Source organism: Pelophylax lessonae, assembly GCF_965119305.1.
Source record: "Pelophylax lessonae genome assembly, chromosome: 7".
Classification (NCBI taxonomy): Eukaryota; Metazoa; Chordata; class Amphibia; order Anura; family Ranidae; genus Pelophylax; species Pelophylax lessonae.
The window spans coordinates 286,123,307-286,148,989 of record NC_138774.1 but is presented as its reverse complement, the minus strand read 5'-3'; the positions used below and the strand labels follow the sequence as shown (position 1 = coordinate 286,148,989).

The 25,683-nt window shown below is 46.8% G+C and overlaps 2 protein-coding genes across 2 annotated transcripts in view; both read left to right on the top strand.

Annotated features, from left to right (window-relative positions):
• The window catches only part of MPP1 (MAGUK p55 scaffold protein 1), an 894,076-nt gene that overhangs the window by 37,477 nt on the left and 830,916 nt on the right, over positions 1–25,683 (top strand). The window lies entirely within an intron of this gene.
• The window catches only part of LOC309560073 (EGF-like repeat and discoidin I-like domain-containing protein 3), a 35,843-nt gene continuing 15,778 nt past the window's right edge, over positions 5,619–25,683 (top strand). The window contains exons 1-2 of the mRNA XM_082263593.1: positions 5,619–5,758; positions 11,306–11,454. Coding sequence (XP_082119719.1) covers positions 5,731–5,758; positions 11,306–11,454 — 177 coding nt within the window. The 5' untranslated portion in view covers positions 5,619–5,730. The remainder of the gene's footprint in view (positions 5,759–11,305; positions 11,455–25,683) is intronic.

Here is a 25,683-nt window from a genome sequence, read left to right as displayed (position 1 = left end):
TTTCTGGGGGTAAGAGCACTCTCTTGCCCCAATCTCACAAGAATAAGTTTGTTCGTGGTAAGAAGAATGCTTCGTTTAGGCCCTCTCAGGGGTCCTTTCGTGCCTTTCGGTCGCACTATAAGGGCAAGCCCTTCAAAGACCAAGGCTCCCAGAAGAAGCCGTGGGCGGGTAAGCAGAAGTCCGGCCAGTCCGGATCCGCTGCCCATAACAATGCGGCCTGAAGGGGCGCCCTCACCCGTTTCTGGGGTGGGGGGGACGTTTGCTCGGTTTTCTTCAACCCTGGCTGGACCGCGTTCGGGACAGGTGGGTTCAGGAAATCGTTCGATCTGGATACAAGATCGAGTTTCTCTCTCGGCCGGCGGGCAGATTTTTCCCCTCAAACCTTCAGCTGACTCCGGAGCGCTTGCGGGATCTGCACCTGGCGGTGCGGGCCCAGGGAGTGGTGGTTCTGGTGCCTCATCGGGACAGATTTCGGGGGTTCTATTCCAATCTGTTCACTGTGCCCAGAAAGGAGGGCAAGGTACGTCCGATTCTGGACTTGAAGGCTCTGAACCACTTTGTGCGGGTTCGCAAGTTTCGCATGGAATCCCTGCGCTCGGTGGTGGCTGCCCTGGTTCCGGGGGAATTCATGGCCTCCATCGATCTGAAGGATGCGTACCTTCACATTCCAATTTTCGAGGGTCACCAGAGGTACCTTCGATTTGCCATTGCGGAGGATCATTATCAATTCGTGGCGTTGCCCTTTGGTCTCGGCTCCGGATTTTCATCAAGGTGCTTGCGCCGGTTCTGGCCTTACTGAGGGCCCAGGGCATTTCTGTCCTGGGGTATCTGGACGATATCCTGATTCGGTCCGCGACCAGTCAGGGCCTGGTGAACGACCTGTCCATCACGATGCGGACTCTGCAGGAATTCGGCTGGACGATAAATTTTCCAAAATCGACGTTGTGTCCGTCGGTTCGTCTTCCCTACCTGGGGATGATTCTGGACTCTGTTCAGGCGAAGGTCTTCCTGCCGGAAGACAAGCTTCGGACACTTCAGTGCGAAGTCAGGTCCCTCAGGGACAATCAGTGCTCGTCCCTCCGGACGTGTATGAGGTGTCTGGGGTTGATGGTTTCGGCCTTCGAGCCGATTCCCTTTGCCCAGTTTCACACACGGGAGCTTCAGGCGGAGGTCCTGGCCAAGTGGGACGGGTGTCCGCAATCTCTGGATCTGCGATTGTCGTTGAGCCGTCTCACCCGAAGGGGTCTTTTGTGGTGGCTCCAGTCCCCGGCGGTGTCGGGGGCAAGTCCTTTCGTCCTTTGTCGTGGACGGTGATCACCACGGATGCCAGCCTGTCGGGCTGGGGTGGTGTTCTGGGCGTTCTGTCCGCCCAGGGAACTTGGTCGGAAGAAGAATCCTCCCTTCTGATCAACATTCTGGAATTGCGAGCGATAAATCTCTGTCTTCTGCGTTGGACGGACGGGCTTCAGGGCCGTCCGGTTCGGGTTCAGACGGACAATGCCACAGCGGTGGCCTACATCAACCACCAAGGGGGCACCAGGAGTGCCCGGGCGGCTCGGGAAGTAGCCGACATTCCGTCTTGGGCCGAGACGCACGTCCCGGCGATATCTGCAGTTCACATTCCGGGGGTGGAGAACTGGCAGGCGGATTATCTGAGCCGACAGACCCTGGACCAGGGAGAATGGTCCCTTCACCCGGATGTCTTCCAGATGTTGTGCGCGAAGTGGGGGTCCCCAGATGTGGCCCTTTTCGCGTCTCGTCTAAACAACAAGGTGGAAAGGTTCGTGGCAAGGATGCGCGATCCTCGGGCAGACGCCTCGGACGCGTTAGTGACGCCCTGGCATCAGTATCGCCTGATGTATGCCTTTCCACCGATTCAGCTGCCGTCCAGGTTCCTTCACAGGTTGGCCTCGGAACCGAAAACGGTGATTCTGGTGGCACCGGACTGGCCTTGCCGGTCTTGGTAAGCGGACCTCGTGAATCTGGCGGTCGACGCTCCGTGGCGTCTGCCACTTCGAGAAGATCTCCTGTCTCAAGGACCGATATTTACTGCTTTACAGTCGCTGGCTTTAACGGCCTGGCTGTTAAAATCCAGGTCCTGAAGGATAGGGGTCTTTCCCCCGAGGTCATTCCCACTTTGATCAAGGCTAGGAAGGCCTCTTCGGGGAAGATTTACTACCGTACTTGGAAGGCTTACTTTGCCTGGTGTGAGTCCAGGGGGTATTCCCCTCGCTCATACTCGGTGTCGAGAGTGTTGGCTTTCCTTCAAACGGGCGTGGACCAGCGTTTGGCGTTGGCCACGATTAAGGGTCAGATTTCTGCGCTGGCCGTTCTCTTTCAACGCCCTGTGGCGTCTAACTCTTTGGTTAGCACCTTTGTTCAAGGGGTGCAGCATTTGGTCCCTCCTAGGAGGGAGCCTTTGCCTCCATGGGATTTGAACCTTGTTCTGTCCGTGTTGCAACATGCTCCTTTTGAAAATATCAGGGAGATCTCGTTGTCTTTGTTGTCCAAGAAGGTTGCCTTCTTAGTGGCGATCACTTCGGCTCGAAGGGGGTCGGAGCTGGCGGCCTTGTCCTGCAAATCTCCGTATTTGGTGATTCACTTGGATAAGGTGGTCTTGCGTCCTAACCCGTCTTTTTTTCCGAAGAGGATCTCGGAATTTCACCTCAATGAGGATATTGTTCTGCCTTCGCTTTGCACGAAGCCTAAGCATCCGAAGGAGGTGGCGTTGCATTCCTTGGATGTTGTTAGGGCGATCAGGGTTTACCTGTCATCGACTAAATCCTTTCGCGAGTCAGATTCTCTTTGTCCTTACTGAGGGACCTCGGAAGGGCATGGCGGCGTCGGCTGCTACCATCGCAAAATGGATCAGACAGACCATTGTGCAAGCCTATGCTTTGAAGGGGAAGGTTCCTCCTTTTCCTGTGAAGGCGCACTCGACCAGGTCTCTGAGTACGTCTTGGGCCTTTCGTCATCAGGCTTCTGTGGCCCAGGTGTGTAAGGCGGCCACTTGGTCGTCCGTTCACACTTTCTCGAAATTTTACAAGGTGGATGTTCAGGCATCGGCAGATGCTTCTTTTGGCCGCAAAGTTCTTAGTGCGGCAGTGCCTTAGGGTCCCTTGTTTGGGTCCTTGGCTGTTGGGGTGTTTTTTTTTACCCCTAGGTTACTTGTTTTTTCCTGGGTTGTTGCTCCTTTTGAGCACGTTTTTTTCCTGTTGCCCGGTTGGTTCTCTTACTTTGGTAAGGTTCCTTTCTCTGATGTGGGTACTGCGTTGCTTTAGGGCGGCTGCTTTTTTTCCCACCCCTCATGTATACACTGCTATGGGACGTCCCCATTAGTGACGAATATGAAGAGGTGGCGACTGTCGGAGGACGTAAGAGAAAACGGAATTTTTGTAAAATCTTACCTGTAAAATTCCTTTCTCTGAGTCCTCCGACAGTCGCCGCCCCGCCCCTCTTTTGGGGTTTGTTTATGTACTCTACTGCTATTCTACTGAAACTGAGTTGGTATGCAGGAAGCAGGGAGGTATTGACTGAGGGGACCACCCTCTGGGGGTGGGATATGTTAAAAGATTTGATATTAATATATTCTGTTGCCTAGCTACTCCTACGGAGCAAAGGTCAATAACCCCATTAGTGACGAATATGAAGAGGCGGCGACTGTCGGAGGACTCAGAGAAAGGAATTTTACAGGTAAGATTTTACAAAAATTCAGTTTTTTGAAGGTTTGGTATGCTATAATTCTGGTTCTGGACATGCTACAGAGCTGAAACTTCACAGGTACACCTTTTAGACCCCCCAGACACTAAATCCAAAATCTCTTTTTTTTTTTTTTTTTTTTTAGTTTTTTCAATAATTGTCTCTCTATCAAAAACGACAATTTTTAAGAACTTTTTTTGTGTGATTAATAGTCCCTGGGACATGACCCAGAACCCTAGGCAATTTTTAGGGGCATTTATTGGGTTTTAGGGCTTCAAAATTGTGTTTTTTGATTCCAGAAGTTCGGGTCCCATTGATTTCAATGGGGTTCTGGAATCCGAACCGAACTTTTCTGAAATTCGGGTGTTCTGGTCGAACCGAACTTTTCAAAAGTTCGATCATCCCTATTGGTGATGTGGATTGGAGGAGGGAAATATGCTGCACATTTTTTGGGAGTGCAGAGCTGTACGCCCTTTTTGGATAAAGGTGGCATCATTCATTAAGCTAATGACCAACGTGGATATACAAGATGAGCCTGCACTAGCTTTGTTGCATTTGACGAAGAGCTCTGTGAGGAGTTATAGGAAATCCCTGGTCCTGCGATTTCTCAATGCGGCAAAAGCGTGCATACCCATAATTTGTAAACCGGAAGTGACGCCAAGTATCGAGTTGTGGACTGTGAAAGTCAATGAGATTTTTAAAATGGAAGAACTAACAGCCGCATTGAGAAATACGGAGGAGCAGGTTAGGATGAGATGGAGGCCCTGGGTTCAATATCTAGAGGACAATTCTCCCGAAGGGGCTAGTGGGAGAGGAGAAAACGGATAAGTTGAGATGAAGATATAACATTATAAGATGGTCTCCAGTTAAAAATGGGTATAATGATATATTTATAACGAATGATATAACAAGATGATCCTGTATAAGTTATGTTACATTTGACGAAGAGCTCTGTGAAGAGCTATAGGAAATCCCTGGTCCTGCGATTTCTCAATGCGGCAAAAGCATGCATACCCATTTTTTTGGGAAACGGGAAGTGACGTCAAGAATCGAGTTGTGGACTGGGAAAGTCAATGAGATTTTCAAAATGGAAGAACTAACAGCCGCATTGAGAGATACGGAGGAGCAGGTTAGGATTAGATGGAGGCTTTGGGTTCAATATCTAGAGGAAAACTCTCCCGAAGGGGCTAGTGGGAGGGGGTGACATGGATAAATCGAGATGAAGATATAACATTTATAAGATGGTTTCCAGTTAAAAATGGGTATAATGAAACTATGGTAAAGTATGGAATTGTATATATGTATTCCAATATTAGGATTGGGAGAAGTTATCCCATATCTCCCCTTCCCCCTCCCACTTATAATATTGTATTTTTTTTTTTTGTTTTCTTTTCTTTTCTCTGGGGATTTTTTGGGGTGTTGTAGAGTTTATGTTATGTGGATATAACTATGAAGTTATTGTAGAGGACAGAATTGATGGATGAATCTCTGTATTGTTTGGAAATATATGTATAAAAAAATTTAATAAAGATATAAATTAAAAAAAAAAATATCTGGACTGGTAAGTTGCAACCTACTGTATACCTGTAAGTATGACATATTTCGGGATGACGTGCGTTCTGAAAAAATACACCATCTGCGCATGCGTTGGTATTCATTGAGACAAAAGAGCATTGGCATTTACGCCATTACCTGCAGCCATGCACTTCTATGGCCGACTTGTATGTGTCACGTGAGGCTCCTCAGGCACGGAAAGCGCCGCAAGTTTTACGTTGGAGCTCCCCTGTGCCTGCAAGCATTCATGTGCTTGTACCCTAAATGTCATGATTTTTACATTTCTATCTTTTTTTTCCAACTTTTTAATTGGTCACTTAGACATCTTATAAATGGTTGTATCTCTGTGTTTATTTTCAGGTATTTTTTGGAAATGTCGACGCCTCTAGTATTCGAGAGAACTCTCTTAATCCCCCTATCATCGCTCGTTTTATAAGGATCCACCCGGTGCACACCGGAAGTAGAGCGGGCCTGAGGATGGAACTTTTTGGCTGTGACCTTACTAGTGAGAATTTATATAAATTATTTTATATTTATTATCATAAATCTTATTAATGAAGGTATAATGACTTGTAATATTAATGTAAATCTTTCCTTTGCCCCAGCTCCCCTTCCATTGCTTCCTTCAGCTCCATTAGCTTCTTCCCTGGCCAAACTGGCTGGAGAAAGTGACATCAGAAAAAGGAAGTGATGCGTTACATGCATAGGTGCGCGCAGCCTAATGCATTAGGGTGTGCACCCCTAATACACACATGCATACAGACACACACACTCTTTCAAATACATGTAAACAAATATTTTTTAATGTTATAATATATTTTACATCTTATGGCAGAGTCGATCAGAGGAAGAGAGAGGGGGTGAGCGGTAGAGGGGGAGGGAGAGGGGGCTGAGAGAGAGAAGGAGGTGAGAAAAATAGAGAGGGGGGAAGAAAAAGAGGGAGGAGAGAGACAAGGGGATGAGAGAGAGGGGGAGTGAGAGAGAGGGAGGATAAGGGAGAGCGAAATGCGAGGGGGGGTGAGACAGGGGGTGAAAGAGGGGGAAGAGAGAAAGGGAAAGAGAGAGATATGGGGGTGAGACAAAGAGAGAGAGTGGGGGGAGGAAGGTGGCGAGAGAGAGGGGGGGAACGAGAGAGCGAGAAGAAGGGTGAGAGAGAGGGGGATGAGGGGGAGGGAGGAAGGGTGAGAGAGAGGGGGGTGAGGGGGAGGGAAAAGAGGGAGGAGAGAGAGAGAGACAAGGGGATGAGAGAGAGGGAGGATAAGGGAGAGAGAAATGTGAGGGGGGTGAGAGAAATAAAGAGGGGGATGAGAGAAAGGGAAAGAGAGAGATATGGGGGGTGAGAGAAAGAGAGAGTGGGGGGGAGGAAGGTGGCGAGAGAGGGGGTAACGAGAGAGCGAGAAGAAGGGTGAGAGAGAGGGGGTGAGGGAGGGCTGGGACAGAGAGAGTGGAGTGGGAGAGAGAGAAGAGGGTAAGGGTGAGAGATAGAGAGGGGGGAATGAGAGAGAGAGGGGTGAGAGATAGGCCAGATGAGGGTGAGAGAAAAATAGGGGGAGGGTGAGAGAGGGGGTGAGGGTGAGAGGGAGAGAGAGGGGGTGGGAGAGAGACATGGGTAGGGAGTTGAGAGAGGGGGTGAGAAAAATAAGTAGGTGTTGAGAGGAATAGAAAGAGGGTGAGAGAAGGAGAGAAAGGGGGCAGAGAGAGGTGGCAAGAGATAGGAGGGGGTGAGAGGAGAGGAGAAAGTGGGAAGAAAGAGGTGGCAAGAGATGGGGGGTAGAGAGAAAGGAGGGGTAAGGGATGAGCGTAAGAGATAGAGAGGGGGGGATGAGAGAGAGGGAGTGAGGGTGAGAGAGATAAAGGGGGGTGAATGAGAGGAGAGCAGGGTGAGGGGGGTGAGAGAGAGGAGAGTGGGGTTGGGAGAGGGAAGAGAGAGAGAGGGGGGGTGTTCAGTAGGCTGGTCTCCCCGAGACTTACACATCTGTACATTTGATTATACACTGGGTGATTATGGTTACATGTCACTTCCGGGTTCTCAGTAGGAAGGGGAGAGCAGTGAATGGGTGTTCCCTGATCTCACTCCCCTCTAAACAGGGGCACCCACCATGACTGTGCCAGATCCACCAATGGGAGGAGCGCGGAGCCCAAGAAATATGGTGGGGGGGTCACTGTTGCCAAAGTGTGTGGAAGCAATCCAGCAGCTGTATAATGGCCAAGTCGCTTCAATCTGACAGCCGACAGTTGCCAGTGTGTAAAGTCCCCTGCTGCTGCCAGCAAACGGCATACATTTGATGGCAATAAAAGGTGTGGCATTGGGGTGCATATACTCATGTGGCAGATGCGTTTTCCAATAAGTTGTGCCAGTCCACGTTGCATTTTAGGCCAGCCCACTTTTATTAAAAGAACAACACAGTTCGTAAAGTAAATTTGTTGCCCACGCTACCCAGCTGGCATCTTAAAGTGTTACTAAACCCACAACAGTAAAATCAGTCTGTATATGCAGTAATGCATACTTGTTATACTCACTGTGGAACCTAAGGGGTTAATCCTCTGCATTGTGTAAAAAGGATGTTTGATCTTATCTTCCCTGATCCTCCCCTTTATCAACAGTCCCCATTCTATCTCCTGATAGAACAGAGCCTTGGGAGCACTCTGCACATGCTTAGTTTCGTGTGTATTTCTAGAGTTTTTTTTCTTTGGAGGCCGCACAGGGCCAATCAGCACTGTCCAGACAGAGGGAAGGGGGTCCTGTAGCCTCATTGGACAGTCAGAGGAGAATTAAATCTCCTCCTACAAGCTTTAACAGGACGCTGACAGAAGTCACAAGACTGCTATATACTGCTGATGAGAAAAGGTATTTAGCAGTTTATATTTACTAAAATAATTGTATTTCCATGTTCTGTGTACTGTGGGAGATCAGATATAGTGAATGCAGGCTCTTGGGTTTAGTAACACTTTAAGTAAGGGAAACTGGCAGTGATATCTTGTGGCTTCACAGCCAGTTTGCTGCTGCTCTTTATGAATGGTCCCGCAGTCTTCTGGGACCTGTAATGTGTCCAAGAAGGCTGCGGAGGGAAGGAGGGTTGGGGGCCGAACGTCTGGCTCAGATCGCTGCGGCGCATCTGACTGGAAGTGGGAGCAGGTACCTGTCAAAACCAGGTGCCCGCCCCCCCTTTCTCCCTTTTGAGTGAAGTTCTGCTTTAACCTATAGTGGCATCGCCCTGCTGCACGGCCCATCCTGGGTCTCTCGATAGGGGTTCTACTGTACCCCGATAGTAGCCCACCTGACTCCTGGAATGAGACCTCCTATCTCACACCAGGCTAGGGCTCCTCTGACCCCTGAGTGGGACCTCCTGTCTCCAGTATGGGAGCTGTCTCCAAATTGGGAGCTTTGGTCTATCCTCAGCAGTGGCGGCCGGTGCGTTGGGGGGCGCCAGAGGCTCTATTAGGCTTCAGCAAAGGGCTGACCCGGGGCGCAGAGCAGTGCGCCCCGAGCCCACCCATTGTGTGACAATAGCGAATGAAAATTCGCTATTGTCACACGGATCCTCCTCCTGGCCAATCAGGAAGCGGGTCCTCCCGCTTCCTGATTGGCCGAAAGGCAAACCCCATGCCATTGGCCGAGGAGGAGGCGGGAGGACTGAGGACTCGAGGAGACGCTGGGGGACTGAGGAGAACTTGAAGCCCCCGCTGCCTGAGGTAAGTGCACTGGTCTTGCGGGGGGGCACGTTTACGCTGGTATCTCTGCGTTGAAAGGGGACACGCTGGCATCTCTGCATTGAAAGGGGACACGCTGGTCTCTCTGCATTGAAAGGGGGCACGCTGGCATCTCTGCATTGAAAGGGGACACGCTGGTATCTCTGCATTGAAAGGGGACACGCTGGCATCTCTGCATTGAAAGGGGGCACGCTGGCATCTCTGCATTGAAAGGGGACACGCTGGTATCTCTGCATTGAAAGGGGGCACGCTGGCATCTCTGCATTGAAAGGGGGCACGCTGGCATCTCTGCATTGAAATAGGGCACGCTGGTATATCTGCATTGAAAGGGGGCACGCTGGTATCTCTGCATTGAAAGGGAGCATGCCTGGTATCTCTGCATTGAAAGGGGGCACGATGATCTCTGCATTAAAGGGGGCACAATGATCTCTGCATTGAAACGGGGCACACTGGCATCTCTGCATTGAAAGGGGGCACGCTGGTCACTGCATTGAAAGGGGGCATGCTGGTCTCTGCATTGAAAGGGGGCATGCTGGTCTCTGCATTGAAAGGGGGCATGCTGGTCTCTGCATTGAAAGGGGGCATGCTGGTCTCTCTGCATTGAAAGGGGGCACGCTGGTCACTGTGCATTGAAAGGGGGCATGCTGGTCTCTGTGCTTTGAAAGGGGGCACGCTGGTCACTGTGCTTTGAAAGGGGGCACGCTGGTCACTGTGCATTGAAAGGGGGCACGCTGGTCACTGTGCATTGAAAGGGGGCACGCTGGTCACTGTGCATTGAAAGGGGGCACGCTGGTCACTGTGCATTGAAAGGGGGCACGCTGGTCTCTGTTCATTTATAGGGGGCATGTTGGTCTCTGTGCATTGAAAGGGGGCATGCTGGTCTCTGCATTGAAAGGGGGCACGCTATACCTTAATTACTGAAGGCCCCTTTCATACTTTTGTGACCTCAAAGTCGCGCAATTGTTTACAGCATTTTTTGCCGCAAAGCAATGGCTATTACATTTTTCTGTTTGCGCCCCCCCCCCCCCCCCCCCCCAAAAAAAAATTTTGAGCACCAGCCACCACTGATCCTCAGGCTTGATTATATAATGATGCTGCACACTTGTGTACTCACACAGGCTGTAGGTATCCAGTAGAATCCAGACACGGGATTGAAGGCTCCATCCCACTCAAGACCTTCAAGCTGCAGTCCCAATCTTGGACTACAGTCCTGAGAAACCCATAAACATAGCTTTCTCCGCTCCGAGTTGAAAGCCTGGAACTTCACATTAAGCCTTAGTGCAGATCTTGTGTCATTTTCCCAGTGGCAGGGCATCACACTGTCACAAAGGGTTAATTAGCACTCAAAGGTCTTGCCACTCCCCCAGAAGCCTGGAACTTGAAAGTTCCAAAGTGTCTTGAGTGGGGCGAAACCTTCAATCTTGTGATTGAACAATGAAGGAGAAGTAGCAGATTGATAAACTTATTTCTCCATCACTCTGATCTCTCCTCCCATTAGCATGTCTTTTGTTAGCATGCGTGACAATGGAATAGGCTCCTTTGTGTTGCTTTTCCCTTTCCCAGTCTGAGCTTTGCTGTACATGTGATTGACATCAGGTGAAATCCAGGTACTTAACCTTGAAATACATTTTGATTTAGTTATACAGTACTAGATTTATATCTAGAGTTTAATAATACAGCTATTGATATGATGTCAACCAGTTTACACAGCACTTTGGATATTAAATGTTCCTTACATACACATACTAGAGCCAATTTGGAGAGGAGCTGAGTAACCTACCAGCATGTCTTTGAGGTAGCACAAAGAAAACATGTACACTCCATGATTAGGACTGAGGACCCTAGAAAGGCAGGAGTACCAACCACTGAGCCACTATGCTGCTCCACAGGTTTAAATTTTCATAGCAAGTCACCTGTGGATCAGTTACATAAAAAAGAGTAAAATGGGTTTATGGGAGTTCTAAACTTTGACTAACACCGTAAAGCAGTAATAAATATCTGCTGAGGCCATGTTTTTGTAGCAGTTCTTCCATATTAAGTAGAACCCAGTTGCCTAAGGCAGTGGTCCTCCACTCCGGTCCTCAGGGCCCACTAACAGGCCAGATTTTAAGTATTACCTTGGGGAGATGCAGACTAGAATAATGCAATCACTGAGCAGCAAATGATATCACCTGGGATGTATTTCAGTTATCTTGCAAACCTGGCCTGTTAGTGGGCCCTGTAGTTGAGGACCACTGGCCTAAGGTATGGCTAGCTTTACAAATGCCATCCAACATATGGATAATATTGTGGTGAGTCGTTTTATATTTAGATTAATTGTCATTTTCGCTCTCCCTTCCAGGTTGCTCCATGTCTCTTGGTATGCAGTCTGGAGCTATCATTCCATACCAGCTGTCTGCCTCCTCTTCTCTTCACTCTGTCTTCTCTTCCTGGGTTCCAAATTTGGCAAGGTTGAAGCAGCAAGGACGAATCAATGCCTGGAGGCCACAGGTAAGTTTTCCTGGTCCTGCTTCATGATTTGTTCCTGATCTTGCTTCATTATCTGGCCTGCTAAAATGGCTAGTTAGACTTTATGGGCACCATTTGTGGGCACTTGACCATCTCAACTCAATGAATTTTTTGAGCTTGTTGGGACATACCATTCCAAAACCATGGCCATTGATATGGAGTTGACCTCCCTTTGCCACTGTAACATCCTCTTCGCCTCTGGGAAGGCTTTCCATAAGATTTTGGAGGATGTCTGTGAGAATTTGTACCTATTTGCGGTCGGGTACTCATACCTACCGACTTTGTAAGTTAAGAATGAGGGACACCATGGAACAAAAAAGAAATGCACCTGCACTGGGATGTATCCACTGGGAGTGACCGTAGTACTCTTTTTGTGAATAAAAATAATATTAAAACCCGCGCTAAATAGATAAGTGTTGGTACTACCTGCAGCTGCTGTACACTTAGAATAAAACTAAGAAACAATGGAATACAATATTAAAACAGCGCTACCAGGCATATAAGAATAAATGTAAAGTGCACTAAAAAATCTCTAAAATCAATGTTAATAGAAAAGTGCATCAGTGCCGAGAAAATATATCCATATAATCACATAGATAAATACAAATAATGTACTACATGAATGGTTAAAGTGCAGAAAAATAGGTAGTAAATATAACCGGTTGCCGACCGCCGCACGACTATATACTGCGGCGGTCAGCCCCGGCCAGGCAGAGTGACGTATCGGTACGTCACTTGCCTGTCACTTCCTTGTGAGCCAATAGCGGGCGAGCGCGCGCCCGCCGCGGCTCGTTCACAGGGAAGTTAGTGCGTGTGATCGGCGGACCCGATGTCCGCCGGTCACTCGCCGATCGTCGGTACAGAGGGAGAAAGTCAGGCGGCTGATGTAAACAAGCCGCCTGTCATTCTCCCCTGTGTAGAAACAGTGTTCAGACGGTTCTACTATGTAGGACTGTTGATCACTGTTCCTACACTAGTAGCCACAGCCAATCACAGTAGAAAGCACGCCCCTAGGGACACACTTAACCCCTCCCTCCCCAATAAAGTTAACCCCTTCCCTGCCAGTGTCATTTTGCAGTAACAGTGCATATGTATAGCACTGATTACTGCAGTAATGTCACTGGTAACCCCAAAAGTGTCAAAAATGTCAGTCAAGGGTCCGATCTGTCCGCTGCAATGTCGCAGTACCGCAAAAAAAAATCGCAGATCGCCGCCATTACGCGTTAAAAAAACAAACACCAAAAATGACAGAAATCTTTCCCTTAGTAAACGCAATAACTTTTGCGCAAACCAATCAAAATACGCTTTTTGCGATTTTTTTTTACCAAACATAGGTAGCAGAAAACAAATTGGCCAAAAATGTTAAAAAATTTTGATTTTTACATTTTTTTTGGGGGGGGGGGGGGGAATTTCATATAAAAAATGTGAAAAATATTGTTATTTTTGCAAAATTGTCGCTCTTTTTTTGTTTATAGCGCAAAAAGTAAAATTCGCACAGGTGATCAAATACCACCAAAAGAAAGCTCTGTTTGTGGGAAAAAAAAGACGTCAAATTCGTTTAGGTACAGCGTCGCACGACCGCGCAATTGTCCATTAAAGTCACGCAGTAAAAAATCGCAAAAAAAACCCTGGTCTTTAAGCAGTGGTTAAAGTGCCAAAATGTGCAAAAAAGTGCAAAATATATATATATATATATATATAGGTATAGTACAGTCCAAAAATAAATTATATAAAAGATAAATTTCCTGTTAGCTACACGTCACACCATGTCACTTCCACAAACCACCGTGGAACACACGCCGGCAGCGTACCCGGAAGTGTATCGGCTGATTGTGACTACCGATCTTTACACAATGCTGTGACTATTCGTATGTTTGTGAGTAACTTTTTATAATGAAATTACCCTATGGGCTTCACTATTTTCGGCTCCTTCCCCTTCTTTTATCTGAGATTCTAAGTGTGGAGGAATCTTGGAGGAGATCGAAGGTTCTTTGGAGGTTTATTCCCATTGTTATCCTGGGGGACACCGAGGCTGTGTAGCATCCTGCATCTGAGGTTGGAGGCTGATTTGGAGGTGTTGCTTGATATACATAAGGCTCTTAATTCTCCTAAGTCTGGTGAGTGGATCCCCAAGAGGGTTCTTTGGAAGCACTGGGCACTTTTTGTGTGGAGCACGATATTCAGCACTTTATATACAAGTGGACTATTCACCATTTTTTTTGGACTGCACTATACCTATATATATATATATATATATATATATATATTGCACTTTATATTTACTACCTATTTTTCTGCACTTTAACCATTTATGTGGTACATTATTTGTATTTATCTATGTGATTATATGGATATATTTTCTCGGCACTGATGCACTTTTCTATTAACATTGATTTTAGAGATTTTTAGTGCACTTTACATTTATTCTTATATGCCTGGTAGCGCTGTTTTAATATTGTAATACTCTTTTTATTACTTTTTCTCTATTAAACAGTTTTGTTTCATCACATTATCCCCCCACCCCACTGTTTTTTTTTCTTTTTCCCCTTCCAGATGATCCACTCTTTCCTATGGTTTGTAGACTTCTTGCAGGCTCCCAGAGGGCCTCTGTCCTGGAAGGGTAACCGATGACAGTGACCTTCTGAGTGGCATTCATATATGTCTTATTGCAACCGTATAGACCAGTGGTCTCCAAACTGTGGCCCTTTGTTTGCCCCTATCTGGCCCTTGGGGCACAATTTCTTCAACTACTGACACCGATGAGGGGGAACTATTCCCTCCACTATTACCAATGGTGGGGAACTATTCCCTCCACTATTACCAATGGTGGGGAACTATTCCCTCCACTATTACCAATGGTGGGGAACTATTCCCTCCACTATTACCAATGGTGGGGAACTATTCCCTCCACTATTACCAATGGTGGGGAACTATTTCCTCCACTATTACCAATGGTGGGGAACTATTCCCTCCACTATTACCAATGGTGGGGAACTATTCCCTCCACTATTACCAATGGTGGGGAACTATTTCCTCCACTATTACCAATGGTGGGGCACTATTTCTCCCACTGACACCAGTGGTGGGGCACTATTCCTCTAACAGACGCCAATGATGAGGTGCTATTCCTCCCACTGATGCCAACAATGGGGGAATTTTCCTCCGCTGATGCCAACAATGGAGCACTATTACTTCCACTAATACCAATGATGGGGCACTATTTACTTCCACTGAGGCTGGGGCATTTTCTAATCAGACTGGCCACAGTCCAGCCCCCTAAAAGTCTGAGGGACAGTAAACTGGTCCTCTGATAAGAAAGTTTTGAGACCTCTGTTATAGACCAAGCAAGCGGGGGTATGCTTCACCCTTTGTATTCCACATGCATTGTGGTCTACTTCTAAGAGGACTTCCTACAAGGTCCATGGAATAGAAGTGACTTCCAGTTGGTTTACATTTCTGTATTGGTCTGAATACTATTTATAAGATTTAAAGGAGTAATGTATGGAACACTTCTTGTCTATTGGATCTTACCAATACGTCTTCTCATATCATGCTTTTATGAAGCTGACATAAATGCTTGCCATGGTAAAAATGGGTATGGCCAAGTTGCATCCTAATATTGGGCCTGCCTTAAAGGAGCATGGTTAAATAAAGTCTAAACCTGCATATGGTATACACTGTACATAGTCTGCAGTGCCTGTCGTCACAACATACTCCATATTCACTGTGCTATAAATAAGATCCTACCTTACATAAACCTAAAGGATCAATAAAAAAAATCCTGCTACATATTTTGTATTTAACTTTATTTCACTTATGCTCCCCCTTCCTTTCCCTTCTTTCCTCAAGGTTGTAAAATAAGTTCCCACAGTCTCTCTTGATATAACAATGTTATTGTCCCAATAAAACAATGTTCTTTTCTTGCTTAAAGAGGTTGTAAACCCGTACAAAGTTTTTTTTTTTTGGTAACCTGTAAGAGAAACACATAATGAGCTTGTATGCATCGCATACTAGCTCATTATGCAATACTTACCTTAGAACGAGCCCCCGCCGTGCCGGCCGCTTACCTGTATGACGGGCGACATGTCCAGTCGCCCGGGTTCGCGGCATCCGGCCATCTGATTGGCCGGAGCCGCGGTGACGTCACTCCCGCGCACGTGTGCGGGAGCCGACAGTCACGGCACGGGACTCTGAAGAAACGGCACCAGCGGCCGTTTCTTCAGAGCGCATGCGCCAGTGACGTCACTGGCTGCATGTAAGGTAAATATCTCCTAAACGGTGCATGTTTAGGAGATATTTACAGTACCTATAGGTAAGCCTTATCATAGGCTTACCTATAGGTAAAAGTGTCAGAGGTGGGTTTACTTCCTCTTTAAACCACTAATCCTATCATGACTGTGAAGGTTCTGTTATACCCAAGTCATGGTAGATCTAGTAGTAGTTATTCATATTTAACTGGACATGTTCTGTAATTACTGACTGTTTAAATGGCCTTTCAAAATTAAATAAAAAAACAGTCAAATAAGACTAACTACTAATCCCATCAGTACATATTAGGTACATCAAACCCATTAGGTGCTAAAATGGTGTGACTGCATGTTAACACTAAAACGTCTGAATGAATCCTCTGCACACTGCTATACACCCTTTCTAGCAAAATTTGCAAATCCACATTTATTGCAATACATGTTTAAGCTGGCCAACTGCGTCAAAGTAATCCCTCTCTGGCCAGGCCCTACTCTACTCTACTCTGCAAAATACTTATTTGCTTATAGCATACCTCAGTGGATATAGTGCCAATATGGGGCAAATAGTGATAAGTTTGTAGGAGGGCTACAGATTCAGGTCTGCACAGTGCAATAGAAATACAATATTCCTGTGCTCAAATCTGAATAGCTTACGCCAGTGGTCTCCAAACTGCGGCCAGGGGGCCAAATGCAGTCCTTTGCATACCTTTATCCAGCCCTTGGGGCACTATTCCTCCTACTGATGTGAGGCACTATTCCTTCTACTGACACCAATTATGGGACAATAATTCCTACACTCACACAAACAGTGGGGCACTATTCCTCCCACTGATACCAATGATGGGGCACTATTCCTCCCACTGATAACAATGATGGGGCACTATTAATCCTACTGATACCAATGACGAGGCTCTGTTCCTCCCACTAATACCAATGATGGGGCACTATTCCTCCCACTGATAACAATGATGGGGATCTATTCTTCCCACTAATACCAATGATGTGGCACCATTCTTCCCACTTACACCATTGATAGGCCACTAATTTTTCCCCTAATACCAAAGATGGGACATTGTTTACTCCCACTAATGCCAGGACATTTTCTACTCCCACTGGCAATGGTCCGGCCCCCCTAAAGTCTAAAACACAGTAAACTGGCCCTTTCTATAGAAGGTTTGGAGACCCCTGGCTTAGACATATATATATATATATATATATAAAACCCATCAGGTGCTAAAGGGGCGTGACCGCATGTTAACAGTAAAAGTTATGAATGGACCATATGCACTGCTATGCACCCTTTCTAGCCAACTTTGCATATAAACGGGGATTTTTAGTTCACATACATTGCAATACATGTTTAACTGGTCTCCAATCCGCTCTATGGTCAGCTGATGGAACCACTGGCTTTAGTCTCGGGTTACCTGGTGGGACAGGAGAGCCCAAGAAAACCGTAGAAGGTGGTGAGAGTGGGGGGGGATTCCCTTCCCACTGCTTGTAAAAGCAGTCTAGCGGCGAATTATATGCTAGGATTGCTTTTACATGAAAGCTGACCGCTGGCTATAAAAAAATGATACCAGAAAATCTGTGGTATGCCCACCATTAGACCTCCCAGCATCCACCCACTTCTAATGATGGGCATACGTGCAATGTTGTTTTTTTTCCTTCAGCCCATGGGCAGAAGGAGAAAAAAGAACATAGCAGATTCCTCCATTCACATCGATCGATGTGGATGAAGAAATCTCTGCCAAGAAAATTGTTAAAAAATATATGGCGAAGCATAGGGGAGATCCGCCCTCTGTGTCCACACCCCATCCCCTATGCTTCGCCATATATGCTCTTTTTTTAACTGCGGTGGTGAAATCACCTCTTACAGCGCTACAATCATTGATTACGTATATGGTGAGAAGAAACGTTGCTGTCAGAATAAACAAATCAGTGCTGCAGCTGATAGGCGTACCTGCAAAGCCTGCCCTGTTTATATCTTTCTATTTAGATCATATTTAGATCATTCTCCAATCAGCTCTATGGTCAGCATGACAGAACCACGGGCTGCAGTCTTGGGTTACCCGGTGAGGCAGGAGAGCCCTAAAAAACCGTGGAAGGCTGCAGGAGTGGGAGGGAAGTCCCCTCCCACTGCTTGTAAAAGCAGTCTAGCGGTGAATTATCTGCTAGGATTGGTTTTACATGAAAGCTGACCGCTGGCTGTAAAAAATGATACCAGAAAATCTGTGGTATGCCCACCATTAGACCTCCCAGCATCCACCCACTTCTAATGATGGGCATACGTGCAATATTGTTTTTTTTCCTTCAGCCCATGGGCTGAAGGAGAAAAAAAGAACATAGCAGATTCCTCCATTCACATCGATCGATGTGGATGAAGAAATCTCTGCCAAGAAAATTGTTAAAAAATATATGGCGAAGCATAGGGGAGATCCGCCCTCTGTGTCCACACCCCATCCCCTATGCTTCGCCATATATGTTTTTTTTTTAACTGCGGTGGTGAAATCACCTCTTACAGCGCTACAATCATTGATTACGTATATGGTGAGAACAAACGTTGTTGCTGTCAGAATAAACAAATCAGTGCTGCAGCTGATAGGCGTACCTGCAAAGCCTGCCCTGTTTATATCTTTCTATTTAGATCATATTAGATCATTCTCCAATCAGCTCTATGGTCAGCATGACAGAACCACGGGCTGCAGTCTCGGGTTACCCGGTGAGGCAGGAGAGCCAGAGAAAACCGTGGAAGGCTGCAGGAGTGGGAGGGAAGTCCCCTACCACTGCTTGTAAAAGCAGTCTAGCGGCAAATTATCTGCTAGGATTGCTTTTTACATGAAAGCTGACCGCTGGCTGTAAAAAATGATACCAGAAAATCTGTGGTATGCCCACCATTAGACCTCCCATCATCCACCCACTTCTAATGATGGGCATATGTGCAATGTTGTTTTTTTTCCTTCAGCCCATGGGCTGAAGGAAAAAAAAGAACATAGATTTCTCCATTCACATCGATCAATGTGGATAAAGAAATCTCTGCCAAGAAAATTGTTAAAAAATATATGGCGAAGCATAGGGGAGATCCGCCCTCTGTGTCCACACCCCATCCCCTATGCTTCGCCATATATGCCCAATACACAATATTGTGTATATACACAATCCTATACCCTCAGTTGATCCAGAGGAAGGCGAAAACCCCCAGCAAAGCATGAGCCAATTTGCTACAGCAGAGGGAAAAAATTCCTTCCTGATCCCCCGAGAGGCGATCGGATATTCCCTGGATCAACTCTACCTATAAATATTAGTACCCATTTATATTGTGTACACCTAGGAAAGAATCCAGGCCTTTTTTAAAGAAATCTAGTGAGTTGGCCAGAACCACCTCTGGAGGGAGTCTATTCCACATTTTCAAAGCTTTTACGGTGAAGAAACCTTTCCGTATTTGGTAGCAGTTGAATACATGGGCAGGGCAAAGGAGGTGGAGTCAGGAGCAGAGCCAAGGGGGCGGTGCCACAATGGGGCAGCAAAATGAGTTTTCGCCTAGGGTGTCAAAAATCCTTGCACCGGCCCTGATTACCGTATATATTCGATTATAAGCCGACTTTTTCAGCATGTCTTTTTATGCTAAAAAAGCCCCCCTCGGCTTATACTCGAGTCACGGTCTCACTTACATGTTCTATGGTCAGTGTGCATATGCCTCTAAACGTAAAGAGTGCCCCCTTGACCTCTGTGTTGACCTTAAAGTGAATAACTCAACACCAACTTCACTATATGGACCTCCTATGTATTTATACATGTTGATCATATCCCCCTTAATTTCCTCTTCTCAGGAGGGAACAAATTCAGTTCCTCTAATCTTTCCTCATAGCTGAGCACCTCCATGCCTCTTATCGGTTTGGTTGCTCTTCTCTACACTTTCTCCAGTTCGATGTGGTCCATCTCTTCCACTCTAAAAGAGTCAGAACATGGGTTGTTCGCCAATGGCGAGGTATAACCAGCCTGGCGGCCGCCAAGCTGTTACGTAAGATCCTATGTTTAATATGCTTATAGGACCCAGGAAGAAAGGAGTGCCCCCCTCCTCCTCCCCCTTCTCCCTTCTCCCCCTCCCTTCCTTCTCCCCCCCCCTCTTGCTCCCCCCTCCCTTCCTCTCCCCCCCTCCTTCTTCTCCCCCTTCCTTCTTCTCCCCCCCCTTCTTCTCCCCCCTTCTTCTTCTCCCCCCTTCTTCTTCTCCCCCCTTCTTCTTCTCCCCCCTCCTTCTCCTCCCCCCCTTGGTAGCAGTCATTAAAAAGGTAGGGGAATACATGGGCAGGGCAAAGGAGGTGGAGTCAGGAGCAGAGCCAAGGGGGCGGTTCCAATAGGGCGGCAAAATGAGGTTTCGCCTAGGATGTCAAAAATCCTTGCACCGGCCCTGATTACCGTATATATTCGACTATAAGCCGACTTTTTCAGCATTTTATTTTATGCTGAAAAAGCCCCCCTCGGCTTATACTCGAGTCACGGTCTCACTTAGGTGTTCTTTGGTCAGTGCGCATATGCCGCCGCTGCTCGGGAAAGCCCATTTTTAAATGTCAGGTGCCCCCCCGAAAGGTGAGACTCCTCCGCAGCCCCTGCATCTCCTCAGGTGATGCAGTGTTGCGGGCATGGTACAGGAGATTCTCCTGTACCATGCCCGCAGCATTGCGTCTCCTGTACTATGCCCGCATGCCCCGCATCTCCTGTACCATGCCTGTACCATCTCCTGTGCCATGCCTGAACCATCTCCTGTATCATGCTTGAACCATCTCCTGTACCATGCCTGTACCATCTCCTGTACCATGCCCACAGCCCTGCATCTCCTGCACCATGTCCCTGTTTTGGGTTTAGTGGTGGTCCAGTAGCTGCTGCATTTCCCACCCTATGTCATCCAGAGGAAGGCAAAAACCCTTCTGAAGCAAAGCCCCAATAGGGAAAAAATCCTCCCTGGATTGCTAAGGTGATTTTTTTTACTCTTAGGGATATAAAATCCACAGTTTAATCCAGAGGAAGAGGAAAAAACCCTTCTGAAGCGAAGCCACAGTAGGGAAAAAATCCTCCCTGAATCCCTAAGGTGGTTTTTTTACTCTTAGGGATATAAAATCCACAGTTTCATCCAGAGGAAGAGGAAAAAACCCTACTGAAGCGAAGCCACAGTAGGGAAAAAATCCTCCCTGAATCCCTCTGACACCACCAGAACAGCCTCTACTTTTTTTTCTTAAAAAACCCAAATTTCGATTTTTTAGGCTTTGATGGTTGTGAAGCCTTAGGCTTTGACCACTTTTTGGGTTTTGCTGGGGACGGACGTTTCGGCGGTACTGGAGGTCTCTGTGGAGGTGGACGCACTGGTGAAAACCTCTGTCCAGATGGAGCTGGAGGCCTCACTGGCACTCGACCTCCAGGTGCAGCTGGTCTTACTGGTGAAACGGGAGGTCCCTGTCGAGCTGGAGGCCTCATTGGCACTCGACCTCCAGGTGCAGCTGGTCTTACTGGTGAAACGTGAGGTCCCTGTCGAGCTAGAGGCCTCACTGGCACTTGACCTCCCGGTGCAGCTGGTCGCTTCGGCAGAACTTGAGGTGCTTGTCGCGGTGGAGGCCTCATTGGCACTTGTCCTCCCGGTGTAGCTGGTCGCACCGGCGAGACTTGAGGTCCGTGACGAGGTGGAGGCATAATTGGCAATTGACCTCCCGGTGCAGCTGGTCGCACCGGTGAAACTTGAGGTCCGTGACGAGCTGGAGGCCTCATTGGCATTTGACCTCCTGGTGCAGCTGGTCGCACCGGTGGAACTTGAGCGCCCTGTGGAGCTGGTGGCCTCACTGGCACTTGAGCTCCTGCTGCAGTTGGTCGCACCGGTGGAACTTGAGCGCCTTGTGGAGCTGGGGGCTTCCCTGGCACTTGAGCTCCTGGTGCAGCTGGTTGCACCGGTGGAACTTGAGCACCGTGTGGAGCTGGAGGCCTCACTGGCACTTGAGCTCCTGGTGCAGCTGGTCGCCCCGGTGGAACTTGAGCTCCTTGTGGTGCTGGAGGCCTCGCTGGTACTTGAGGCTTCTTGACTTTCTGTGGATCTTTGTGTCCTTCAGTGTCATCTTCACTGCTGGCTCCAGGTTTTTCAGACTTTTTCTTCTGAGGTTCTGAGCCTCCACTTCCATCAGGTGAGTGATGTTTACTCTTGCCTGGCTGATGTGAGTCCGTCTCATCATGGTCTTCTACCTCCGGATTCTCTGGGTCTGGGTCTTTCTTTAATCTCTTTCCTGCTTGTAAAAGTGATGACCGCAAGTTGGAGAAAAGTCCACCTAAACTGGTCATATAAGCAGGCGTGCCCCCGTCTGCCTGATAAGCACCAGTGTCCTCGTCTGCCTGATAAGCACCAGTGTCCTCGTCTGCCTGATAAGCACCAGTGCCCTCGTCTGCCTGATAAGCACCAGTGCCCTCGTCTGCCTGATAAGCACCAGTGCCCTCGTCTGCCTGATAAGCAGACGTGTCCCACTCTGCCTGTGTCTCATATCCTTGTTGAGGCCAAGGACTGTCAACAACGACTTCCTGTAGATCTGCAGGATCTATATCCACAGGGTTGTATCCTGCTGCCATCAATCTTAGTAAAATCCGATCTAAGGATAACTCTTGTGCACGACTGTTAAAAAAAAAAAAAAAAATTGTTAAAAAACAAATCTTCATTATTGGATAAGTGCTAAAAATGTAATGCATGTAAAACATCAAGTTATTCATAGAGTATTTAATCCCTAATGTTCTTCTTATATTTGCACCATTTTGGTCTGTCAATAACACCATTGGAGGCGTTTTGTTATATCTGTTCGATATCTGCAAAAATATACCTATTGATCCTGCCAGAAATCTTGTGAGCTCATGTACTACAGAACACCTTCCCTGTTTTATGGAGTCCTGTAGTCATGTTCTAGAGTGACAACGCCGTTCCTCCATAGATACAATGGAGGAGTAAGCGTAGCCACCCTAACACAGAAGGCGTATTATTAGCAGGATCACCATGTGAAAATTAAATAAATTACAATTACAACTCAGTGGATGAATGTCACAAGCCATTCGCCCAGCTATCACAAATTCTGACCACATTTTTCTTAATATCTTAATTTCCTATGGTCGACAGCTCCCTCTAGTGTCCTAGTTGATCTATGTCAGGTAAAAAGAAAGCATTATGGCCACTAGATGGAACTAAAGATCATAGAAAATCAGCATTTTACTGTAGCCACTTTAGCCCTGGAAGGATTTGCCCCCTTCCTGACCAGGCCCTGTTTTGCGATTTGGCACTGTTACTTTAACGGACAATTGCGCGGTCGTGCGACACTGTACCCAAACAAAATTTACGTCTTTTATATGACATTCTCAAAAAAAAAATTAAAAAAATCGAAGTTTTTTAACATTTTATAAGCCAATTTGTTTTCTGCTACATATTTTTTACCAATAAAAAAAAATCGCAATAAGCGTATTTTGATTGGTTTACGCAAAAGTTATTGCGTCTACTAACTACGGGAAAGATTTATGTCATTTTTATTGTTTTTTTTTTTTTTTACTAGTAATGGTGGCGATCCGCGATTTTGGACTGCGACATTGCGGCCGACAGATCGGACCCCTAACTGACATTTTTTACACTTTTGGGGGGACCAGTGACATTACTACAGTAATCAGTGCTAAAAATATGCGCTGTTACTGTAATAATGCCATTGACGGGGAAGTGGGCGCTGGTGCAAGTGTGTTTTAAAAAAACAGTGACAGTCAATATAAAGTGACAGTGTGCACAAAGTGTGTGAGGGTGTATACGCCTCAAATAGAGTGCCTCAATAGACACATAAATTATGGTGTTATATTGGCCTTACTAGGAACCAGGCGCCTTCACACCTTAGTTCTTTTAGGGAAGGGGTTCATACTGTTGGTGATCAAGGGGTTAAAGCGGTTGTAAACCGCATACTAGCCCATTATGTGTTACTTACCTTAGAACGAAGCCCCGACACGGACCCCCGGACATCGCTGCGGGCGCTGCCATGATCCCTCGGCGACTCTGGCGCTGTGATTGGCCGGAGCCGCGGTGACGTCACTCCCGCGCATGCGCGCGGGAGTGATTTTCCGGCAAGCTCCCGGCAAGCAAAACTGAAGGTCCCCTCGGACCTTCAGAGCGCTCGCGCGAGCGGCTGCATGCACTGCAAATATCTCCTAAACCGTTCCGGTTTAGGAGATATTATTTGTACCTACAGGTAAGCCTTATTATAGGCTTACCTGTTGGTAAAAGTGTCAAAAAGCGGGATACTACCGCTTTAAATGTAAGCCTAGGGGAGTGATTCTAACTGTGTGGGGGGGGAGGGGCTTGTGAGATGATCACAGAGACATGCGATCCTATATAGCTGGATCACGGGCGCTCTGTGATCATTGCAGGGAGAAGGACGGGGTGCTGTGTTTACATCAGCCGACCTGTCTTCTCTCTCAGCGGGGACAGATTGCCAGTGTCAGGCGGCAATCGGAGTGGGGGCGCGCTGACGGCGGCGCGCACTCGCCCCCTAGTGGCCTTCAGGCAAGCGCCGTACATGTACGCCAATTTGCCTGTAGGAGCCAGCCTGCCGCGGTATATCTGCGGCCGCTGGTCGGGAACCGGTTAGGCAAAATGCGGTCAAAATTCCTGAATGCTTGTGATGTTCGACTCCTAACTTTTTATAAATAGACCCCCATAGTGTGGTCAGCCTGCATCAGGAAGTGCTGTCACTGGCAGGGTTGACTGACAGCTGCCCTGATTTTATAGCTGAGATTGGGGGCTTCCTGAAACTGTCGCTTGTGCTTGGTCAGCTTGGCCCGTTACAAGAATAATGAGTCACTGGCAGGATCACCAGGTAAGACCCTTTGCAAAACTGATTTGCTTAAGAAATCTGTATACAGTGAGAGATGGTGCAGAAAGTTGGGGTTTTACATACATTTTGAGGGTCTATTTATAAATAGACTTTCACCCAGGATCCACACATTTCTCGCAATTGGAAAAATAGGTGAAAATCGTGTGAAAACTTTTATAAATAGAACCTCTTTATGAATCTATCTTAGTCATTTCTGTAAATACAAATGGACACTTACCATATCCGCATCATTATGCAGCAGCCGGGTATCAGCAGGATAAGTAGGACAACGAGGGTGACCATGACAATCAATGCCATGATGAATCGTGTTGACATTTCTAAAGGAAGAGAGAGAAAAAAAAAAAGGTTATTCACAGGTGAATGATATTCTTCAGGATTTGTATGGAAAGCAAAAAGGAACTAATCAGCATCAGCCGTCCAAAAAAAAGACGACAATTGAATCAATTAAATAATAAAATAAATTATTATTATTAATAATAATAAAAAAAATAATATAATAATAATAATTATAATAATATAATATTTATCATTATATAATAACCATAATAATAATAATAATTATGATTGATTGCTTTGGAAGGATCTCATTGCACGTTGGAGCCTTTTGGGGCCTTCAGAACATCCTGAGCCATGAGTCTTCCTTGGAAGTGACAACGATTTACTTACTTGTTGGTTGTGATGGAGAATCCATTTGGTTAATGTTCGTCCCAGCTGACTGAACATCATTTGCTTTGTCCGGCTGATTGTTATTCTTCGCGTTCGACTGAACGTTATCGCCCTTGTCTGACTGAACTTCATTCGTTCCGTCAGACTCAGCGTTATTCGCCTCCTCTTGCTGATTGCTATATTCGTATTGGTCTGTAAATATGAAGAAATAAGAAATGATTAGCAAACATGGGACTTGTTGATCTATCTTTTACAATTTTTTAAATATTTAACCCCCTCCCCCCCAAAAAAAAAAAAAAATATATAGCATTTTTTATTTATGTCTGTTGCTGTTGAAGAGTTCCCCTCACTTCCTCTTTATGAAAACATTGTCAACGGGACAGGAAGTGACAGGAAATCTCTCTAAGGGAGTTGTGGAT